This window comes from Lytechinus pictus, chromosome 1 (assembly GCF_037042905.1).
Source record: "Lytechinus pictus isolate F3 Inbred chromosome 1, Lp3.0, whole genome shotgun sequence".
Taxonomy (NCBI): domain Eukaryota; kingdom Metazoa; phylum Echinodermata; class Echinoidea; order Temnopleuroida; family Toxopneustidae; genus Lytechinus; species Lytechinus pictus.
In genome coordinates, this window is record NC_087245.1 from 39,645,954 (window position 1) to 39,670,225 (window position 24,272).

General features: G+C 38.7%; 3 protein-coding genes across 4 annotated transcripts in view; 2 read left to right on the plus strand and 1 right to left on the minus strand.

The window, feature by feature from the left end:
* LOC129262655 (biogenesis of lysosome-related organelles complex 1 subunit 4-like) overlaps nucleotides 1-22,763 on the minus strand; it is a 36,267-nt gene extending 13,504 nt beyond the window's left edge. Inside the window, exons 1-5 of one of the 2 annotated variants that reach the window (XM_064102703.1) lie at nucleotides 22,578-22,763; nucleotides 19,913-19,984; nucleotides 17,513-17,614; nucleotides 14,946-15,068; nucleotides 13,828-13,987 (exon numbers count right to left, since the gene is read on the minus strand). In XM_064102703.1, coding sequence (XP_063958773.1) covers nucleotides 13,874-13,987; nucleotides 14,946-15,068; nucleotides 17,513-17,614; nucleotides 19,913-19,984; nucleotides 22,578-22,685 — 519 coding nt within the window. In that variant the 5' untranslated portion in view covers nucleotides 22,686-22,763 and the 3' untranslated portion in view covers nucleotides 13,828-13,873. Of the gene's footprint in view, nucleotides 1-11,841; nucleotides 13,988-14,945; nucleotides 15,069-17,512; nucleotides 17,615-19,912; nucleotides 19,985-22,577 lie in introns of those variants that run through there. The other variant, XM_064102698.1, reaches the window with a different exon arrangement.
* LOC129267074 (uncharacterized) lies at nucleotides 506-1,543 on the plus strand. The gene has a single exon (XM_054904827.2). The coding sequence runs from the start codon at nucleotides 506-508 to the stop codon at nucleotides 1,541-1,543; it is 1,038 nt and encodes a 345-aa protein (XP_054760802.2).
* On the plus strand, nucleotides 1,655-8,661 carry LOC135155495 (uncharacterized). Its single transcript, XM_064104651.1, has 4 exons — nucleotides 1,655-1,659; nucleotides 5,864-5,921; nucleotides 6,560-6,715; nucleotides 8,476-8,661. Exons 1-4 carry the CDS (start codon nucleotides 1,655-1,657, stop codon nucleotides 8,659-8,661), a joined length of 405 nt encoding a protein of 134 aa, XP_063960721.1.
* Nucleotides 22,764-24,272: the final 1,509 nt, after the last annotated feature.

Below are 24,272 nucleotides of genomic sequence, written 5' to 3' on the forward strand. Positions count from 1 at the left end.
TGAAGAGCACGCTAAGACAATGCCCGCTGTAGTCAAGCCTGTGTACTTTCGAGAATCAGAACCACCACTGCGTGCTATCGAGGAACCTGCCATCGAGGAGCATGCCATTGACGAACATGTCATCGATAAACCTGCCTTACAAGAACCTCCTAGCTCTGAAACCCCAACAGTTGTTATTCCAGAGGTTCCATCTATGGACGAAGAGTCATCACTACAGCAAATGGAAATTGATTCCCCAGCTGATGCAAGCCCATTGACTTCAAATGGCTCATCAAGTCCAACTTCATCAAGTTCCTCGTCTACATCATCCAGATCAACAGATTTGTCATACGAAGCTTCAGACGAATCCTCTGATTCAGAGGAAGACTCAGATGCAGTAAAGTTTGCCACACAAAAGAACTTCATTGTGGCAGAGAGCAGCCTTAATGATCTTCTCTTAGGGTTGAAGTGTCAAGCTTGCCAAGATGGGCACATAGCTTAACTGAAGAAATACCAAACTGGCACCATGGTGACTGTCAATGTAAATTGTGTCTGTGGAAATCTTGTCACAAAATGGTCATCCCAACCCACCATTGGTCGACAGCCTGTAGGCAACATCCTTACCGCAGGAGCAATACTGCTAGGGGGGCAATCTTATGAGAAGATGGCATTTTTTGCAAGTTTACTCAACTTAGAATTTATCTCACGGACAACGTTCAATGGAATTCAGGAGTCGATGCTCTTCCCTACTATTAATACTTTTTACCAGCAAGAGATTCGGGAGTGCAGGGAAGCAGTACGAGGAAGACTTGTCACTGTTATTGCAGATGGCCGTTGCGATTCACCCGGCTACAATGCGAAGTACTGTACTTATACCTGCATGGATTCTGCTACGTATAAAGTCATTGCCATGGCTTTAGTCCAGGTTTCGCAAGCCAATAGTTCAGTCGCTATGGAGAAGGTGGGCTGTAAGATGTCGTTGGATGACATGCTGGCTGCTGGGGTCGAAGTTAAGATTTTCGCCACTGATCGGCACGGTGGTATAAGAAAGATGCTGCGAGAGGAGTACGAATGGATTGATCATCAGTTTGATGTATGGCATTTCGCCAAATCGGTTGTGAAGAGACTAACCAACAAGGCAAAGACCAGAGATTGTCAGGATCTTGCACCGTGGATACAGCATATCTCTAATCATATTTGGTGGTCTAGCCAAAACTGCAGAGAGGATCCGGACATGCTAGTAGAAATGTTACAATCCATGACACATCATCTAGTTGACGTACACACTTGGAACTCTGGAGAAAAATTCCACGAGTGTGCCCATGCACCACTGACTGATGACGAAACTGAAGAGAGAAAGTGGCTTGAGCCGGGATCCAAAGCGCATGAAGCCGTTCAGCAAGTCATTTTTGACAAGCTACTAGTGAAAGATATGAAGCATCTGACAAAGGCCTGCCACACTGGTGTACTAGAATCATACCATGGACTATACTTAAAGTATTGTCCAAAGAGGCAGCACTTTTTCTACCCAGCGATGCTTGCAAGGGCAGTTGACAGTACTTGACCATAATGCAAACATAGGAAGAAGTCAAGCAACAATCATTCGTCCAAGAAAAGGACCCGGCAAGAAAGGAGAGGCACGCTACAAGTATGCATATTCCAAAGGAGCAAGAGCATGGGGTAAGAAGGTGCTAGAGCACAAGGAGTATGCTTATATTTTTAAACCCTTAAAGAGGATTTCAGATCTCGTATTTTTTGGCAACCCTATTTGGGTATTTATTTTTATTTACAGCTTCCTAAAAGCCATCCCCCCAAAAAAAGGCCAAATAAAAATAATTGAGAAAAGGAACCTTTTTATATTCTTTCCACATCAAAGTGTAAAAATCAACCAGGATAAAATAAAATCTTTGAAACAATAAAAGATAATTTTTGTAACAAATTTCTTTGACTAGGTCTGGAATCAAACTGAAATTTGGCAAGGGGCAGTTTTCCCCAGGCAAGATTTTCCCACATTCCAATCTCCCTTGCTATTTTCTATCCTTTCCGTCAACGACACATCCCCCACCACCTGGGTGAATATTTCAATGAAATAATACAAACATTCAATTAAAATACAAAAAGACACTTAGGGTAAATGTTTAATCTGGAGTATCAAACAAAATAAACAAAACATACTTTAATGAACCCAACTAAAAATGTGTCCCATACTTCCATTAACAGTCGAAAAATCTGGCACACACTTCCATCCAAAGGTTCAACCATGAAAGCGCCCTTGGTCCCATTTTACATCCTTTAAAAATATCATCCAAACAAGGCATTTGGGGGAGAATTTAATCGAAATTTGTCATTAATTTCATAATATAGATTCTAAAGATGGAATCCAAACCATTTTCTTATGAATTTTGTTTAACATTTGTTCATAAACTTAATTTGAAAAGGTGTCTCACATTTCCCTAACCATAGTTTTGTGTACTTTAGTAAGCAAAAACCACAAAAATTAAAAAAATATTACGACAAATTTAAAGCGTTTTCAGAAACAATGTGATTTCAGAATTTAAATTTTTCTCATTAAAATTACAGTTTGGGTAGAAAAAAAGAATATAGTATTCAAGACTAATGCATAAATCATCTGTTGAGCATTTTTAAAATTGTTTAAATCGAGCAGAAAATAAAAAGTGAAATCCACTTTGTAAGGCTGAATTACCATTTTCCGTTATTCCCTCTTTTCAATACTATATGGGGCAGGTCTTGTTAACATCTTCCATATACAAGGCGAAAGTTTCTAAAACTGACAAAAAGAGGAGTAGTGAATTGAAATTTCGTGAAAGAATTAAAATTGTCAGTATTTGAGGCGATAAAGCATCAAATTTTGTTCAAAAACATGAAATTTCAACTTTATACTTTGCAAAACAAACAAGTAATTTGCGAGACCCACACTTCCACCCCTTGTACAAAACAAATGGGCGGATATAACACGAGATAGCGTGAAATTTTCAAGATTGTTATCATTTCTCAAAGATAGCGTGTCTCTTTTGCCAGAGGGGGAGAGAGAGAGTTAGAGGATTTGTATGGCCTTTTGTAGAGACTGGAGAGATAGAGAGCAAAAGAGCGAGTCAGTGGTAAGTTCTGGGTATCGTGACTCTGGGTCTGGTGGTTATTATTTTAAGAACGGAGGAGTATTTTGAGGAAAATTTGATGGACTCTTCCAGCTTTGCTACCCTAGAGGGTTGAGCTCGCAACTCATAACTCCCACTCCCAAGGTGGTACATCTAACCCCGAGTCATCACGGATCTGCTTGCACGGCTTGGCCTCTCCTTCGGAAGGGAACCAGCGAAGCAAGGTGAAGTGGACTGGGAGACATTTCACAATGTCACGAAGGAAACAGCCACCATGGCTGGTCTGAACGAGCAATCAAAACGTTGCGACTCTACCTCCTTTTGCCTGCCAAAGACTTTGCTAAGCAAGTCTCGGCAGGCACCACTTCATCTCCTTGCCTATTTGGACAGCATCTATGGTGCTGTTCAAAACAATAACCTGCTGCTTCAGGAATTCATGGGTTTGGTCCAGGGTAAGGACGAAAAACAATAAGATTTTCTGAAGCGACTCCAATTGAAGGAAAGTAGACAAGTTGAGGTGGGGAGAGTTCTCCAACCAAGCAGCTACTCAAAAGCTTCTCGATAAATAAGCTAGGATGTCATGACTAAATACCTCTTCACTGTAACAAATCTTCATAATCAGATTATAGCACCCCCTTTTTCGAAATTAATTAGTATTATAAGAGAGGCAGAGGCAACCAGGACGCCAAGATGGCCCAATACAAGCCCAACCACAAAACAGGCTGTAGTTATGTCCAACAATTTGAGAACATGAGTTTATACCATACTGAGCACCAAAAAAAAAAAACCCATCAAAACATAATCAACTCCAGAAAAGCTCTAGCAAAGGAGCATCTTCCAACAAACCCAAGTCCAATCCCTCCATATCCCGTCCCAAATCAGCCCATCAATGCCCAGTTAGGGAGTTCTAGTTTGCTGCTTCAAGTGTGGCGAGTTTGATCACTTTCGGGATGATTGTGAAAACCCAATGAACGAAGAACTAAAGAAAAGAATTTGGCTAAAAGAGATCAAATCATGAAGGCCTAGGAGGCAATGAATGAATCAAAACCTGTCAGAAGTCTCCCAAACGAATAAAGACCTGTCAGTGGACGGATAGGTGGTCACGTCTTTTCCCGACAATCAGTGGAAAGAACATTTTCGGATGTCGAAACAGACATTTGAATACCTTGCCAATGAACTATGTTGAGTTTTGGAGAAGGAAACAATGGATTGAAAACAGCCCATCCGCTACAAATAGAGGTTTTCCGCAGTGTTGTGGTGGTTGGTAACCCCAGTGGAATACAGAACCGCAGCGACCTTATTTGGAAGCAGAAAAGCAACACTCTGCTACATTCTTTGAGAGGTCTCCCGAGGCATTCTTGACCGTTTATTCAACAGATACATTGTTCTTCCACAAAGAGAAAGATTGGAAGAAGTTGTGGAAGGATTCCAGAGGAGAGGCTTCCCTCAATGTGCTGGTGCTATCGATGGCACACATTTGCCTGTCATTGCCCCTGTTTACAGCCCTGCCAATTTAAATATATATCAAAAGGGATGGTAGCCAAGTCTCCATCTAGTTTTTCAGAAAATTGAAACAGAGTATGACTTAAATCTTTTCAATACTACGTTTTCATTGTATTGTGATTCAGTACCCACTACCATTCATATTTGCAGAAGACACAAGTGATTTCACTAATGCAAAGGTTTACATGAATTCAGTATTATGTTCAGTGTGTGACACTAATATTTCTTTTGAAAAAGAATTACATGACAATCAACCTTGCCAATTTCTATATATATCGAAAGGGACGGCAGCCAAGAATCTATCTAGTTTTTAAAGCTGAACATGTAAATATGCATTATTTGCACTTGAAGGTATGAGAATTAAGACAAAAGACTTGATAGAGAGGGAGTGGAATACCTTATTGTGTACGGATTCCCTCGGTCGGTTAGAAAAATCCAGCGGAAATGGAAAAAAAGCCTGAAGACTAAGCCTGAGTCATATCGATTATTTTGAAACCGGTGTTCGACAGCTTTAATTCGATCGAACTTCGATGCATCGAAATTTTGAAGGCGGGGAAAATCGAGTCATTTTTTTTTTGCTCCGGCCGTCGTGTCGATGCGCTACATGCACGCACTGCATGCACTGACAGTACGGTATGCGCTGGCCGGCCAGGTGAGAGTTGCACAAGCAGATGACAGAGCAAAGTTCGTTTGCATTTTCCATGATCACAAAACACAAAAAAGGCCGGGGACCAATGCAGAATTCTTCCCAAAATATCTTCAACAATGATATTTGCAGATGACAACATATAAGTTTAAAATGAAACAATATTAAAGACATGAATCACGCAGAGTCGATCCGAATGATTTTCGGTCAACTAGCATACGCAGTCCAGACTCGCACACACCAGCACCGTACACTCACTCTCCCGAAACGACAGGCGTGCTTGCCAGTGCCAGCAAACAAGTGCAACCAGCGGAGAGCGCTGTAACTTGTCTGAGATTGTGTAGTTGGCGGGGTAGTTGGATCCAAAATGAGCTCTAAATAAATTGATGGGAATAATTACGTAGTTTTCTCTGGGTGGTCATTTGAATTGGTATTCAATGCTAATATAACGATTGTGAGGAAAGATTGTGGAATATGAATGGCAAGCTTTAATAAACTGCATTTGGAAGTAATGTATAAATGAGTACAGTATTGAAGGAAGGCTTGTAATGGGAAGTTTGAGGTGTACCAAGGCATTGTATGTGGATGTATTTCTCTCAATTTTGTTGTTATGTTGCAGGCACGGGATGAGATGTCTGCAGAGTGGCGCAAAAGGTGGCAACCTTCATGTGCCATTCGTTAGAAACTGCTGAGCAGTATTACACTGCAAGATTTAAGACCTCCCAGAACATTGAATGTCGCGATAAGGTGTGTAGTCTTCTTCTTGGATAGGTATTTATCCTTTATTATGCAATGAATATATCAAATCTGTTATTGCTACCCTAATATTACATGTTTTAATGATATTGTCTTTGATATCACATGACTCTTGCTTTAAGATACTTGCAACTGCCAAATAAAAATAAAAAACATTTACTTCTTATCTAACCCCTAATTTTGATTTGACTTCTTAATCTTATCCAATCCCAGTAATATGTGTAATATTTTGCACGTTATAAGCACTGGACCAATGTGTTATAGTCTATGTGGAACCTTTCTCAGTGGAGCTTACTCAAAGACAAAAGAACACAAGTGAATTTACAACCTAACTACCAGTAGTTGATTTTGTTATTAGGTAATTGTACCGACTACAAATTCAATCAAACAATTTTATCCTCCTTATGCCTGCATTGTACTATCAGTGAGCAAAGAACACATTCTTTTGTTTGGGGCCAGTACAGATTTTAACCTGCATATATATTATGCTTCAGATTTGTAGTGTGAAATTGATAACTATTTATAAATTCAATCCTACATGTTTCCTTAAAATCAACAGCAGCCAGAAATGCAGGAGCAGACTGCTTCCGAGCCACAAGAGGAAAGCGCTCCTGAATGTCCTGTAGATGATCGTCATGATGATCATGAACATGCTGGACCATCAACGAGGCAGACGACCGCCCTAGAAAGTACTCCGGCACAGGAACCATCTAAGGTGCTGTTCAAAACAAGAACCTGCTGCTAAAGGAATTTATGGGTTGATTCCAGGGTGAGGATGAAAAACTATCAGGTTTTCTGAAGTGACTCCAACTGAAGGAAAAAAGACAAGATGAGGTGGGGGGAGTTCTCCCAACAAGCAGCAACTCAAAAGCTGCTCGATGAATATAAGCTAGGATGTCATGACGAATACCTCTTGACCATAACAAATCTTCATAATCAGATTATAGCACACCCTTTTTCGAAATTAATTAGCATTGTGAGAGGCTGAGAAAACCAGGACTGCCAAGATGGCAAATACAAGCCCAACCACAAACAGGCTGTAGTTTCGTCCAACAGTTTGAGAACATGAGTTTATACCATACTGAGCACCAAAACCCAAGTCCAATCCCTCCACATCCCATCCCAAGTCAGCCCCTCAATGCCGAGTTAGGGTTCTACGTGTAGTTTGCTTCAAGTGTGGCGAGTTTGATCACCTTCTGGATGATGGTGAAAAACCCACCAAATGAAGACCTAAAAAATATAAATTTAGCCGAAAGAGATTAAATTATTAAGGCCTAGGAGGCAATGAATGAATCCAAACCTGTCAGGAGTCCCCCAAACGAATAAAGACCTCTGTCAGTGGGCAGATAGGTGGTCAAGTCTTTTACCGACAATCAGCGAGAAAGAAAATTTTCCGATGTCGAAACAGACATTTGAATACCTTGCCAATGAACTACGTCCAGTTTTGGAGAAGGAAACAATGAATTGGAAACAGTCCATCCACTACAAATGGAGTTTTCTGCAGTGTTGTGGTGATTGGTAACCCCAGTGGAATACAGAACCGTGGCAACCTTATTTGGAATCAGAAAAGCAACACTCTGCTACATTCTTTGAGAGGTCTCCCGAGGCATTCTTGACCGTGTATTCAACAGATACATTGTTCTTCCACAAGGAGAAAGACTGGAAGAAGTTGTGGAAGGATTCCAGAGGAGAGGCTTCCCTCAGTGTGCTGGTGCTATCGATGGCACACATTTGCCTGTCATTGCCCCTGTTTACAGCCCTGCCAATTTAAATATATATTGGTATTCAATGCTGATATAATGATTGTGAGGAAAGATTGTGGAATGTGCCATTCGTTAGAAACTGCTGAGCAGTATTACACTGCAAGATTTAAGACCTCCCAGAACATCGAATGCCGCGATAAGGTGTGGAGTCTTCTTCTTGGATAGGTATTTATCCTTTATTATGCAATGATTAATATATCAAATCTGTTATTGCTACCCTAATATTACATGTTTTAATGATATTGTCTTTGATATCAGATGACTCTTGCTTTAAGATACTTGCAACTGCCAAATAAAAATAAAAAACATTTACTTCTTATCTAACCCCTAATTTTGATTTGACTTCTTAATCTTATCCAATCCCAGTAACATGTGTAATATTTTGCACGTTATAAACACTGGACCAAGGTGTTATTGTCTATGTGGAACCTTTCTCAGTGGAGCTTACTCAAAGACAAAGGAACACAGGTGAATTTACAACTTAACTACCAGTAGTTGATTTTGTTATTAGGTAATTGTACCGACTACAAATTCAATCAAACAATTTTATCCTCCTTATGCCTGCATTGTACTATCAGTGAGCAAAGAACACATTCTTTTATTTGGGGTCAGTACAGATTTTAACCTGCATATATATTATGCTTCAGATTTGTAGTGTGAAATTGATAACTATTCATGAATGCAATCCTACATGTTTCCTTAAAATCAACAGCAGCCAGAAATGCAGGAGCAGACTGCTTCCGAGCCACAAGAGGAAAGCGCTCCTGAATGTCCTGTAGATGATCGTCATGATGATCATGACCATGCTGGACCATCAACGAGGCAGACGACCGCCCTAGAAAGTACTCCGGCACAGGAACCATCTATGGTGCCAATCAAAACAATAACCTGCTGCTAAAGGAATTTATCGGTTGATTCCAGGGTGAGGATGAAAAACCATCAGGTTTTCTGAAGCGACTCCAACTGAAGGAAAGAAGACAAGTTGAGGTGGGGGGAGTTCTCCCAACAAGCAGCAACTCAAAAGCTGCTCGATGAATATAAGCTAGGATGTCATGATGGATACCTCTTGACCGCAACAAATCTTCATAATCAGATTATAGCACCCCCTTTTTTCGAAATTAATTAGCATTGTGAGAGAGGCTGAGACAACCAGGACTGCCAAGATGGCAAATACAAGCCCAACCACAAAACAGGCTGTAGTTTCGTCCAACTATTTGAGAACATGACTTTATACCATACTGAGTACCAAAAAGATAAACATAATAAACTCCAGAAAAGCTCTAGCATCTTCCAACAAACCCAAGTCCAATCCCTCCACATCCCGTCCCAAGTCAGCCCTTCGATGCCCAGTTAGAGTTCTAGTTTGCTTCTAGTGTGGCGAGTTTGATCACCTTTGGGATGATTGTGAAAACCCACTGAAAGAAGAACTAAAGAATAGAAATTTAGCCGAAAGAGATTGAATTATTAAGGCCTAGGAGGCAATGAATGAATCCAAACCTTTCAGAAATCCCCCAAACGAATAAAGACCCCTGTCAGTGGGCAGACAGGTGGTCAAGTCTTTTACCGACAATCAGTGGAAAGAACATTTTCAGATGTCGAAACAGACATTTGAATACCTTGCCAATGAACTACGTCCAGTTTTGGAGAAGGAAACAATGGATTGAAAACAGCCCATCCACTACAAATGGAGATTTTCCGCAGTGTTGTGGTGGTTGGTAACCCCAGTGGAATACAGAACCGTGGCGACCTTATTTGGAATCAGAAAAGCAACACTCTGCTACATTCTTTGAGAGGTCTCCCGAGGCATTCTTGACCGTTTATTCAACAGATACATTGTTCTTCCACGAGGAGAAAGATTGGAAGAGGTTGTGGCGGGATTCTAGAGGAGAGGCTTCCCTCAGTGTGCTGGTGCTATCGATAGCACACATTTGCCTGTCATTGCCCCTGTTTACAGCTCTGCCAATTTAAATATATATCGAAAGGGATGGTAGCCAAGTCTCCATCTAGTTTTTAGAGTTCAGAAATTGAAACAGAGTATGACTTAGATCTTTTTGATACTACATTTTCATTGTATTGTGATTCAGTACCCACTACCATTCATATTTGCAGAAGACACAAGTGAACTCACTAATGCAAAGGTTTACATGAATTTAGTATTATGTTCAGTGTGTGACACTAATATTTCTTTTAAAAAAAAATTACACGACAATCAACCTTTCCGATTTCTATATATATATATATATATCGAAAAGGACGGCAGCCAAGAATCCATCTAGTTTTTAAGAGTTCAGAAAATTAAACTAATATTTCTTTTGAAAAAGAATTACACGACAATCAACCTTGCCGATATATATATATATATATATATATATCTAAAGGGACGGCAGCCAAGAATCCATATAGTTTTAAAGCTGAACGTGTAATATGCATTATTTGCACTTGAAGGTATAAGAATTAAGACAAAAGACTTGATAGAAGGGGAGCAGAATACCTTATTATGCACGGAATCCCTCAGTCTGCTAGGAAAATCCAGCGGAAATTGAAAAAAAAGCCTGAAAACTAAACTTGTAAATAGGCATTATTGACATTATTTGCCCATTTCAACTGACACAAATCTTGAAATGAAATTGTTACACTTATTTCCAAATGTAAAAGAGCAAAGACAGAGAACGTGGAAGAGGGGAGCAGAGCACAATCCTGCTAGAATGCAAAGAAGTAAATATGTGGAGGATACAAAAATCACAGTACGCATCTTGTGAATACTGTAGACATGAGTGCAATGGTGCACGATGTTACGAGGTGAAAATTCTGTCGCTATCTTATATCGAATACGAAAGCTTGATTTTTCCATGAACAAGAATAAGAATATTTGTTGTGAATTTGTAAATTGGCTCAGAAGTTTGTTGGAGATCAACTACACATCTCAATCAACCTTTATCTTATAATGTCACATTAAATCAATACGTTTGATGCTTTGATGCCCTCTGCAACAGAGTTTCACCCCAAGGATGTTTTGTTTTGGTGAATGTTGTAAATTTTGCCAAAAATGGCAATTGTTCTCTAATTCATTATTGTGGTAAAATTTACAGGTTGGTCATGATTGGAATTGTATGAATCTTTTCGTTAATGACTGATGTGTCTCATTTGCAACTTTTCTGCGATTGACATTGTGCAGATGGTGGTGAGCTGAATGGGGATTCTAAATGAAATGATACTAGAAAAAATAGCGAAGGAGGTGAAGGAAGGAGTAATTGAACCTGAGGAAGCAGGCTTTCGCTCATCTCAAGTCTTCATTGAAAGCAGCACGGCTTGGATGTTCGGCAGTACACCGACTTGTGCGTTTGTCACACCACCCAAGAGTTTGTTCAGTTCCTCGCTGTCACGTACGATGAGCTGAAGGTGATAAGGGATGATCCTAGACTTCTTGTTTCTTGTACATGAGCAGCATTACCAGCAAGTTCCAAGATTTGGGCAGTCAGTGTAACAAGTACATTCTGGAGAACAGACTAAGGAAAGGAAAAGAATATGATGGATGCGAATACGTCTTTGTTGAGACTGTAATGTGTTGAAATTGAATGCCGGAAGCTGTTTTGTGTCTTAGTATACTTTATAGCAGTCAATTTACATTAGACATGGGACCAGGGGGAGACTGCTGCTATATAAATTAAAACAGCTAACAGCGGGACCTGATCTTGTAACAGTCAGGTTTTTCAGTAGTGCTGCCATGAAGATGGGTGCTCCAGCACCTACACTCTGTGCATAGTTGCCATTGCAAAGAAACTGGCGAACACATCCCACTAGGACCTGAAGACCTATGCAGGATGAGCGAGCCTTTGCCTTGGTTCAGGCCTTTCCACTCTTCCCTCTTTCAAACATGATGTTTTACTATTGAGACGAGATGATAGAGAGTTGAAGATACATGTTAGACCAGAGAAATATCAATTTTGGGAATAATAAGAGACAGAATTTATCACAAAAATATTCTTGGTGGACAATCCGCTCACATGACCCTTTTAGAAAACTTGTGAAGGAATGCATATGAAAATGACAAAGTGATTATATTATATTTATTTTTTTTCAAGAGAAATTTGGAAGTAACTGTGATTTCTTTAACCTAATGCCAGGGTCTTTCCCCCTTTTTATTCTTTATGGTGGGTAATCCGCTCAAATGACCCTTTTAGAAAACTTGTGAAGGAATGCATATGAAAATGACAAAGTGATTATATTATATTTATTTCAAAAGCCTTTCTGAAATGGATCTGAGGACTGCCCAGCCTGTCCTTCATATTTCATGTTGTACCCTGTCCCTGTTGCTATGGTAATCTTCCCAAGAGCACACAGATAAAATACTATGGGACATATTATTACCCAACATGGAGCAACCTGATCATATGCCGCTTTTTACATTGGAAAAGAGCTACTCTGCAAATTGAACAGCATGAAAAATCTTCTACCCACATGGAAGCAGAGGGTCATCCATTACTAATGTGACTGAGAATGATCTGTGATTCTGTATCTCTACAACTCAAGGAACCTCAAGATAGGAGAGGGTTTTGGTATATTTGTGACTGACCCGAAGGTCTCTCAGTTTGGGCAGCTCAGCATCTCGAGGATGAACTAATTAAATACCGAATAGTACGTGGTATTACGGAGCTGAACTTGAGAGAAAGCCTGGCATGCTCTAAGTTCAAGACTTGATGATTTGGAAAAAAGAAGAATGGAAGATGCAGTGTACTATTAATGGAGTGAATGTTGACTTTAACCTTAAGACTCTGCAGCCCAAGTTAACATTCTGCCAGAACATATCTTCGACTTCAGGAATGGGAATTCAAACCTTGATGAGGGTGAGATTACGTTCATATTCAAAGCATGTTATGATTCCACTGGGGATAAAATGGGCCCGAAGCAGCGTAAGGAGTCAAAACTCAGAGAAGAAGCAGCAGCAGCAGCTAGCCCGGCATCTTTGGGGGACAAGGCTCGCGATAGTTTGCATGATGATTTTGAATCGTACGTTCGTAAAAATTTGGAAACTTTGGTTGGAGGTCAGAAGCAGTTAGAAATTAAGCTCGCAGCCTCAATTGAATTCGACTCTCAGAGAATAGCAGAACTAGAATCAGCTAAAGACAAATTGGAACAGAAAGTACCTTTGTGACTGAAAGACATGAATTTGATGAAGAGAATTAATGATGATATTGATGATGTGACAACGAAAGTGACATAGCAATCAAGCAAAGCTAACGACGCTCCCACTCGCGCATGCGAGCATAAGCAATCAAAACCCATTCTGAGTCGTTCGTTCAATGACCCTACCAAGACGCATACGGACCTTACAGGATTAGGGAGACTACGCAATCATGAGTACACTATTGCTATTAGACAAGACGTGGAGCCTGTAAAGTGCCTGCCCAAACAATTCCACATAAGATAAAGAGACAATTTAAGGATGAAACGGCAAATCAGTATGCAGAATTGTTTGACTAAAAATATCACGTCATGATTCCTGAAGTAAAATTTTATGCAACAGATTTATGTCAACACTTATGTTGATGTCATGATTCAGGGATTTATGTCATAAATAATGACATATAACTTGTATGCAACAGGGCCCAGGAATGTTACTATAAAAGTCATGTTTATATAATGGGGCACAGCAGAGCTCTCCATCAACATTTCCTTGGTTTTGACTGGATGAGAAGCATGGGTGTCTGTTACCATGGTAACTTTCAGATAATGACAGCTTCTCAGTGCTGGCAACTTTCATGAAATGGTCCCCCGGGTTCTGCTGCATTGAAGTTCACACTATGTTATCTTTGCCATCCAATTGTAATTACCATAGTGACAATGCCCAACAACCAATCAAAATCAAGGGTTACCATGAATTAACCTTCGGGTAGCAAGGTTACCTTTTATGCAACCGACCCCAGCGGCCCATAACATAAAACTAAGTGATTGATCATGGGGCTTTTTTTTACGATTGATCATACACAGTAATGAATGCAATCAATTATGGAAATCACTCCTACATTCAACCATTACGCTTTATGTTATGTGACCCACGACTTACTTTGGAAGAACAATTACAATACACAACAAGCTGGCAAGAGCTCCCGCTATGAGTCCTCCTCTGTTTGTCTAATTGAGCCGGTGGGTTTGGTGATGTAGTCACTGGTGGAAAAGACTTCAGGGGCCGCGAACTTCTTCTGTTTGGTGGCGGTTATTTTTTTCTGCCAAGAAATGAAATAATTATGGGTTTCCTGGTTGTTAAACCTCTAGGCAAATGAATACAAAATGGTGTAATAGGTTTCACGGTACACCATGTATCTTTCTCGGGCAAGTATTGGTCCTGAAAAGGACCACCCAATTTTGATGTTTCGACAAGTGTGTTCTTGTTGTCCTCAGGAGAAATGCAATATCAATGAATGGAGAAAACAACTGTTTTAGATCAGCTTTTGCATTCGTGGATCAGTTGACACTTCTCATTTCAAATATAATGACAAACACACCCTATGGCTGATGGTACTAGGTTACCTCTATCAAGTTAACCTGATGTAAGAATTTAATAGCAAACAGTTAAATGGTCATTACTGCTTTGGTTTCTCATAATTAAACTATAATTGCAAGGACTTGCGATTCATTTTGATTAGAGTCCATTGCTTTTACTCTGAAGCATTCATCTTGATTAGAGTCCATTGCTTTTACTCTGAAGCATTAATCTTTATGGATGGAACATGATAAATAAAAATGTATTTCTTACAGTACTGGGTATGAAACAACATGTCTCATCATATATCCTGCACAAATCAAATCACTTTTAATTTTTTTAGAAAATAGCATTAAAAAGAAAAACATCACAAATTTTAACAATCCATAACTCTGTATTCTTTGACAGATCTCCATCAAACCTTTACCAATATATTTCGTTAATTTTCCTTTTACTAAAAACCAACTTATCGTCAGGTTGAATTACCCCTTTAGCTTTATACCCGTAACAGAAGTGAATCCAGAGTTGTACTTTTAACGCCCGGTCCAGAATTGAGGATTAAGCAAAAAAAAATGTCATCAGTCCAACATTAACGAGATTTAGACATTTTACAGGGTGTGCCCTCACCTCCTGCTCCCCCCCCCCCACCATCCCCCATCCCTGACCCTTGCCTGCCTACAGTAAGCTCTCTAATGACTTACTGAAAAGAGTGGTAATGAGCTGAATAGCGACTTGATGGAATTAAGAGTCCCAAGATCTTTCTCTGCAGTGTTGACAAGTTCCTCGTAGGCATCAACATTCTTTCTTACAATGGATACAAATTCCTGCAACATAAAAACAGTTTGCAAAAAAAAAAGTATATCTCATGAGCAGCTAATAGACCAGTTCGTAGTTACTTCATGGACAATTTTGGTCAAATGACCTTTCATTTCTTTCATTATGATAGGCAGATTTCAAAGCAAGATATTACGTAAGCAAGCCTTACATAGCAGGATGAAGAAATTGAATAGACCAGGTGACTATAATAGCACATCAATGAAAACTCTATGAAGGTATTTTTTGCATTTCTACTATGAATGCATATTAGAGTATGTTGTACAATGTACTCGGCAAACTGTGAAATATACCAGTCATTTGTGGACGCATTGTTTTTTTTTGTGAATGTAAATGAAAAACACAATTTAAAAGAATATATGAATAATCAAGACATCAAAGTTGGTGCTTATCTCATTAGATTTTTTAAACCACCGTGTCACTTTAGCACCAATGACCTTCCTCTGATCATGCGCAGAGTGGAACTACGAACTGGGTTATTTGGTCTGTGACATGGAGGATTCAGCAATGGCCACAGAGGTGATAAAGAGCTATGTCTGTTCTGCTTTAACAACTCTTATTACAGACAGTTTTCACAGCTTTACCGACGCCACATCAGCCAGACATGTAAACTGATGATTGGTCTACTTGCCATGGACTCATCCTACATGGTCTCATTCCAGACCTGCCAACCTCTGGGAATGAAAAACTGTATTCTGTGTAAAAAAAAAATGTATTTTTCCCCAAAAAAGTGCATTTCATAATAAAATGCTTGGCGCGCTCGCTCATCGCGGCGCTCAAGCTGCATGCAAGCTAAAATGCGCACTGCTCTTGCAGATGAAAAAAACATTAAAACATGTGTATATATACAGTATCTTCACACTGGTTTTAACAAAATGATTGAAAAAAAAAAGTTACCTGAAATTACATTGATCTATTAACCATATTTGTGTACGTTTTATGAAATAGAGACATGTAGAGATTATTTTTCTCAATAAATTACGATTTAGTAAGTTTTTTTTTATACAAAAAACATATTTTTCAAAGAAAAAATGTACTGCCGTATTTTGGTGGCAAAAACGTACTAAATACGGCTAAAACGTACTGGTTGGCAGGTCTGTAATTCCAGTTCATTTACAACCAGCTCGACGACTAACCGTTTGGTCTAATTGCCTTTTATTTTTAGACCATTTACCATTTTGTCTAAGTTCCAGTAAGGCTAACACCATTATGTTAACAAATAACAATAGCTACATTTATATACCACTTAATACTTGACATTTCTGAGCATCTGATTCTGGCATGCCCGCACACAATGTTCCAAGACTCAACGTCTAGGCAGTTTACAAACGTACATATGTGCAGTCATATATCCTGCGCACAGGTGGATACATACAGTATAAGTACAAGCTAAGTAAAATACTTACGAAATCAATACTTCTGCATACCAGCCTTATGGGGCATTGCAAGAAACTTGCGATCAATCGCAAGTCTGTTTTCAGTCCCTAAATCAATTGTAAGTCTTGAAATCAATTGCAAATTTGCGATTGATTGCTAATCTGCTTCTTGATACAAGGAGTGTATTCTACATTGCTACAGTCAAAAATTGATCTATCAATTGTAAAATTGCAACAGATAATTTGCAATTGATTGCAAACATTTTCTTGCAACACCCCCCTAGCCTTGGTTAATTTTCATTTGGTCTAATGCCAATCCGTGCAATTGCCAACTCGTCTACTCTCATTCGGTCTACCATCAGTTGGTCCAATATCCACATTAATGGGGTGTTGCAAGAAACTTGCGATCAATGGCAAGTGTATTTTTGGTCCCTAAATCAATCATAATGTCTTGCAATTAATTGCAAATTAGTGATTGATTGCTAATTTGCTCCATAAAACAAGGAGTTTAATCTGATTTGCAATAACTAACGTTGATCTAGCAATTGTAAAATTGCAACAGAATATTTGCAATTGATCGCAAATATTTTCTTGCAACACCCCTTTAGTCCATATACCATTTGGTCTAATTAGACTAAGTGTTAATTGGGCAAAATTAATGAAAATGAAAACAAATATTAGACCAACTGGTTACGAGACGAAATGGTCATAGATCAACTGGTGATTAGACGAGGTGATGATTGGACCAAATGGTTGTTGGACGAAATGTTGATGGACGGAATGGCATTAGACTATAAAGTGAAGGTAGACCATGTGGTGAGTGGACGAATTGGTAGTCGACGTATTGGCAATTTACCGTTAGCCTTAATCTCAAGAAGGTTACTTTCCTCTCTCATCTGTCTATCCCTCATCTTTCAATTCCCAATCAAAGTCTTTCATTCTCCTAAAATTCTCTTCATTCCATCATCCCAATTCACATGGCAAATCATAGGTCTCTTCAGTGTCAAATTCATACGAATCCCCATTTTCTTTCTTAATCCCCTCTAATTTTTATTTACCTCCAGCTGATCAATCCGTGTAAATATTTTCTCCATGTTCTTGGCTTTGGTTTGAATTTCTGGAAGACTTCTGTTCAAGGCAAGGGAGGAGTCTGTTCTTACCTAAAAAATAAACAAATTAGAAATACAGCCAACTTGAGTACAGCAAGGGCCTGTTTCACAAAACTTTTTTTTCATTCAATAACAGTTTAAAGCTACAGAAATCATTAAATTTGATTGGTTGATAGTATACTTAGAAATAAGATATTTGTTATTCTAACAATATTTCATAAAAAAGGTACCAGGTATTCAGTTCTAAGCCATAGATGACACAACACTGTAAGCTCTCCTAATTAATCTGAATGAAATTAACCCTTTGAACCTGAAAAGCCGGAATACCGCCTTAACTATGAACACACATATACCCGAAATGCCAGAATACCGGCTTTAAGTCATGTGATTGGAAAAGCAAGGGTTTTAGATATCAGGTGACCTGTCAAAATGATATCAATTTAGAGATATTTAGTCAAAAACTTCAGTTTATTATTTTGTCGATGATTGGCTTTCATTCATAAGGTTTTAGCATAAAAAATTACCCAAATATACTACCCTACCAAGGAGGCTTGTGAAATAATACACTGCCAGGGTTCCCACAGAAATTTGAAAACAGAATTCCATGACTTCCCGTGATGTCCCGGGAGAAATTTGGTATGTCACAAAACTGGGAAAAATGGCAATCATGAACACCAATTATAATAGCAGAGTATGTTCACAGAGTATGAGAGTTGCGAGACACGACAAACTGGAAAGCTGCCATAGCCAGGAGGTAAATGCATTTCAATGACTTTACAAAAATTTTCCAAATTCCCTGACTTTTCCCTGACCACAAATTTTTCCAGGATTTTCCATGACTATTAAAACCTGACGGCGAGTCATATACAGACTATGCATAAGCTATTTTCGAAGTTTACTTCTGTCACTCAAAGCAGTGATTTTGAGACAAAACTTGAGATTATCGTTTGTACGGGAAGCTATACATTGGCCAGGTCCGGCGGGGTACTGGCAGAGTAAAGGTGCTGCAGTAATGGCTGGGCTAGAATCATGAGAATAGGAGATCATTTATTTCAAATGTCATGCATTCCTTCATTTTGCCGATTAGTTTGACATCTGCAAATAATTCAGGGTGAGGGTCATGATCATTCCAATTAATTCAGGGTTCAAAGGGTTAAGGTTGAAGTTCTAACCTCTATTTCATACATCCTCCCATGAAAAGAACACCTGATCAATCTACTGATGGGCTTGATAAAAGTGAGAATTTATTTGAAGTAAAATATGTAAGATAATAATAATAATAATAATTAGACTTATATCGCGCCGAATTCACTCTGTAGAATGCTCACGGCCCTTTTTAGAAAATTATAAAGGAAATTAAGAAGAATTGAAGAGAAATGTTTTAAGATATTGTTTGAAAGTTTCAGAGGTCAAGCACTGTTTAATGTTTTCAGGGAGGCTATTCCATAACTTGAAAAGATCGTTCCCCCCAGGTTTTGGAAACTTTGGGGGTAACGAGAGAACTGGAAGAGGAGGAACGTAAGGATCTTGATTGGGTATAACTTTTGATCAGTGAAATGAGGTACTGGGAAGAAGAGCCATGGACACAGTGGAAAGTTAACAACAAAATCTTGAATATATTACGTTGTTTTACAGGGAGCCAATGTAAGATAGTAATGGGGGAGTTGCACAGGTGTGGCATCAACATCTTGTGAATGGCTGCATTGCCAATGGGAGGATATCCACAACACTAGTAATCTCAACATTCAAATGCTTAAATAATTGTCTTATTATTCTCAAACTTTGATTGCTTTGTTTTCACACGAGCTAACTTGTTCCTAGAATTTCATACTTCTTTAAATTCAGTTCCCATTTAAGTAGCCGCCCTTTCACACGGTAAAAAATAATCGTAATTTGAATGATGATTCCAGTGAAAAACAAGGCTAATGACAAATTCTTAGCACGTGTGAAACCAAACTAGAATCACAAAGGCTTATCACAATCCCAATTTCCAATTCTACTCCAGTTCTTATTTCCAGTTAAGTTTCACTCAAATTACGGTACAAACTTTACGTGTGAAAGGCTTGTCCTCCAAAACATCTTTTTTTTTTGGGGGGGGGGGGGAGCTTATGTGTCCTTTCAAGCACTTTCGTAGATAATACTATTGCCATACACTCATTATCGATGCAGTGCTTTGATTGACAAGTCACCAAGGACATATACCGCATTCGCTTGGGAATTCAAATTCAAATCACAATTTTCGAGTGAGCGTGTGAAAGGTTTGATGATTCTTAAGACAAATTGCAATCATCAATACCATGATGATTCAAGATTCATGTGTGAAAAGGGCCTACATGTAGGTCTACTCACCATGTCCACAACTGCACAAAACTCATCAAGTTTGGTCAGCATTTCTTCAATTTCTTCTTCTAAATGTTGGCTCTACAGGCAGGATGAAAGTAAGATAATGTATAAAGTATGAATTAACTAAAAAAAAGAAGATAAAATTGCTCCTAATGCAATTTTTTAAAGTCATACCGGGGCCCTGTAACATAATAGTTAGCGAATGATCACTGAGGCATATTCTATGATTGATTTTACCGATTATTGTGAATGATCAATTGTAAAAATCAGCTCCATGGTCAATTGCTAAGCTTTATGCTTCAGACATCTGCCGCCCTCTATATGCGTCTCGTAGCTTAGCTACTTACAAAGAGGACAAGATGGCCACGTAAACTTCCGTAAGTGAAATCTCATCTTCTCATAATAAATTTTTGCGTTTTTTTCATCATTTATATTGTTTTAAAAAATATAATCAATATTGTATAAACTTCGAAAATGAAGATCTAGCCCATTTACATGATTCAAAGATCTAGCTAGGTCTTTTGCAGGGAAAGTAGAAATCTCGGGGGCAAATTTTTTTTACTGTTTTATACAGGTATGTATATGCACATGATTGGGGCACAATCCCTGGCTCCGTGCACTTATAGGAGCATTACATGCCGCCGTGCACAGGAATTGCGCGAAATTGATAAATTTTACAATATCTAAAATACAATCAAATTGTTCTATTTCACTTACTGAACGATATAAAGTCTCTTTGGCGACTTCTTTGCATCTATTGGTTAGGAATTGCGCATACACTACATTTCATTCAATATCAAAACGACAGTGATAGCAAACCGTTGCACGAGATGTAAGTCGGATGAGGATTCAAACTATGACATTGAGATCGAAGCCGAAATACAGCCGTTCCCGATGCCTGATGTGGCTGAAATTCAGGTCAAGGATCGATTATACTTCTGACAAAATTTGAGGTGAAAATAGTTTCCTAGCATCGCCAGATCGGCTTGTGCGAAACTACACTAACGCCAATTACTTAGCATTCCAAACTTGTCATTGACATTAGAAAGTCCAAACCTATTCAGCGTGGAGTCTCGTACGAGCACAATCGGCTACGCATGCGCACCAATTCTCTCCGGACACCTGCATGTATGATGGGGGGAACTTAAAGGAGAATGAAACTCTTGGAGCAAGTTAGCTTTTGTGAAAGCAGAAAAATCAAAGAATAAGATCAACAAAACTTTGAGTAAAATAGGACTAGCAATAAGAGTTATGAGCATTTGAATGTCGAGATCACTAATGCTATGGAGATCCTCCCATTGGCAATGCGACCAAGATCTGTGATGTCACACACGTACAACTCTCCCATTTGGACACTGAAAATATACCCCAAAACATCTCTTTTTGCTCATTCTAATCATATGACAAACGATTCATCAATGATATAATGTTGTGAAACCTCTGTACTTGTCATCTCATAAAGAAAACACCTCACCTTGTGATAGACTCTATAAAAGTGATAATATAAGTGAAATAAGTACTAAAGTAATGAGGGAGTTGTACGTGTGTGATATCACAGATCTTGGTCGCATTGCCGTTGGGAGGATCTACATGGCACTAGTGATCTCAATATTCGAATGCTCATAACTTTCTTATTATTCATTCAATCTTCCTCAAACTTTCAACAATATGTTTCTTTGATTTTTCTCTTTGATATGGATTCAGCTGGTTTCAAGGGTTTCATTCTCCTTTAAAAGCTACACACTTCGTTTACAAACGATAAAAACTATGCCAATTTTAATATTTAAACAAATTATCTTTCACTTATTTGTGGCAAACATTCTTAAGATCATTAACCAAGAAGGAAATATCACAAAACTCACTAATACGAAAATCCTGCTGTGTTTTCCGAACACCTCTTGATTTTGCCGCCCGATGTAGAAGGGGTCCTAAAGCTAAGCACTCGATTTATCATGCAAAAAAAAAGTACTTCCTGTGCCTCAATTTCTAAAATAAGTTCATACTATTATAGGATATGAAATTAAAGCAAATATAACTCCAAAATGCTTTAGATCAGCGCCGCCCCTAGACCAAAAGCTTTGGTCTCTGTTATATTGGTTGTGAGAGAGTTCTCTCAAAAATGGGATAGAATGGGGTCACAATAGCATCCAAAATAAAAGGGGAAAAATAAATTATGCTCTTAGTCTTACCTCATTATATGGATGAAGGTCTATCGTGACACAGAATCCTGACATCGAGGCACAAAGTGGACCCTCAAAAAAAGGAAAAGTTCTGTCTCGTTCATTCTCCTTTCAAAATTGAAAACAAAATGGCCGACCAATACCAAGAACGAACGCGACATGGAGGTAACTTTTCCTTTTTTTGAGAGTCCAGTTTGTGCCTCAAAGTCAGGATTCTGTGTCACGATAGATCATCATCCATATAAATTATAATCAAGGTAAGCAGTAGAGGCGCACAGCCAATATGGGAAACTCTCTCCAATAGGGGAGACAATCTCCCATTTGAGCCCCCCTGGATCCGCGCCTGAAACTGACGGCTGCCAGCTCTCTAAAAAGTTACACGTGTTACGCGATGCCGGCCCGAGGTTCTGTCGCTTGACGCCTGAGCTTCGGCACGACTCGCACTCGGTTTTGAGACAGACTTGACCAACAAAACTTACAGTAGTTCTCACCTGTTTCTTTTGCTCTATTTCAAAATAGCTGGCATATTCAGATGCAGCAGGCCTGACACATTCTTCGACAGAAAATAACCCTTCTGAACTTGCAGTGACTTCTGCCATTATTTGTAATTTCGCAAAATTCTAACAAGACGGACACTTCGACGGATAAAAAGGTAAATATTGAAAACATGATATACCGTATGCAGCGCGAGATGGCGCTGTTTAATTACTACTCTCCACACTATGATAAGGATCTTGTAGACGGTGTAAGCATAGAGCTAATTATAGCTCTATGGTGTAAGGATGAAGATTTCTGAAATAGAAAGAATATGCACTGTAAAAAACGAAGTGCTAATTTATCACTTATAGTGCTTGTATAGTGACTGCACTACGAGTGCTGATTTTCTAGTTCAAATTTTAACTAGAAAATTAGCACTCGTAGTGCAGTCACTATACAAGCACTGTAATTGCTGAATTAGCACTTCATTTTTTACAGTGTGGCGGGAATAAATAACAAGCGAAATTAAATTTTGGGAATTTATGAAAATGAAATTAAGAGAATACATGAATGGCATTTTCCCGTGAAAGAGCAAAACTCAGAAAATTCACATTGAAAAATTACAAAAAGAAATTAAAGATTTAGAATATCGCTTGACGATCACTTTTCATATTGACATCCAAAAGGAATTTGAATTACAAAAAAAGAGGAACTAGATAAACTTTTCGACTATTCTCGTCAAGGTCTAAAGGTCCGTTCAAGAGCCTAATGGTCTGAAGAAGGAGAAAGAAATTCACAGTTCTTTGAACAATTACTTAAATCCAATAAAAGGAGGAGCGCGATTAAGGAGATTTATAAATGAAAATCAGGAAATGGTGCGAGATTGCTAAGGTATTATAAAAATCATTCGGGAGTTTTATAAAAAAAAAATTACATGCAAGGTAAAAATCTTGAAACTCGTGATGATATTGAAAATATGTTTTTTAATGATTTATCCAAATTGAGTAAAGACGATAGAGAGTTATGTGAATATCCGATAACACATGAAGAATGTTTTCAGGCTTTAAAGGAAATGAAATGGAATAAATCGCCTGGCAATGATGGTTTTACCGCATTTGGCCACTTTTAGTTAGGGAAGATCATAGTTGAAGCTTTCAATGAGGGTTTTGAAGTTAAAATGTCAAATTCGCAGAGACAGGGGGTAATTACTCTAATTGAAAAAGAAGGTAAAAATCCTTTGTACATGAAAAACTACAGGCCGATAACTCTTTTGAATGTAGATTATAAGATTTTGTCAAAAGTGTTAGCGACAAGGGTGAAAGAGATCTTGGGAGATATTATTAATTGTGATCAAGTGGGTTATGTCAAAGATCGTAATATTGGGGAAGCAGTTCGGTTAATATTGATGATATGTTTTTAGTCTTTGTATCAACTTCTAGGTTTTTTAATTGCTGTGGATTTTGAAAAGGCATTCGATTATATCTCTCCAGGGGCGGATCCAGCCTTCGCCAATAGGGGGGGGGGGGGGCTGGAAATTTTTTCAGCCATATTTTCCCCGATCGGCCGCTCGAAGTTGATTTCGGTTGTTTCTTTGAATGGGTAGTCCTAATAGTCACTTCTTAGCTTTATTCTTGTCAATCAACATAAATAAATAATAATCCTTATTTAAATAGTGCAAGCGCGAAGCGCGAGCTAATTTTTTTTAATAT

Coding starts and splice junctions, on each gene's coding strand:
- LOC129267074 (XM_054904827.2), top strand. CDS start 506: ATGGTGACTGTCAATGTAAATTGTGTCTGTGGAAATCTTGTCACAAAA.
- LOC135155495 (XM_064104651.1), top strand. Junction 5,922..6,559: donor GCAACCTTCATGTGCCATTC/GTTAGAAACTGC, acceptor TAAAATCAACAG/CAGCCAGAAATGCAGGAGCA. Junction 6,716..8,475: donor CGGCACAGGAACCATCTAAG/GTGCTGTTCAAA, acceptor TAAAATCAACAG/CAGCCAGAAATGCAGGAGCA.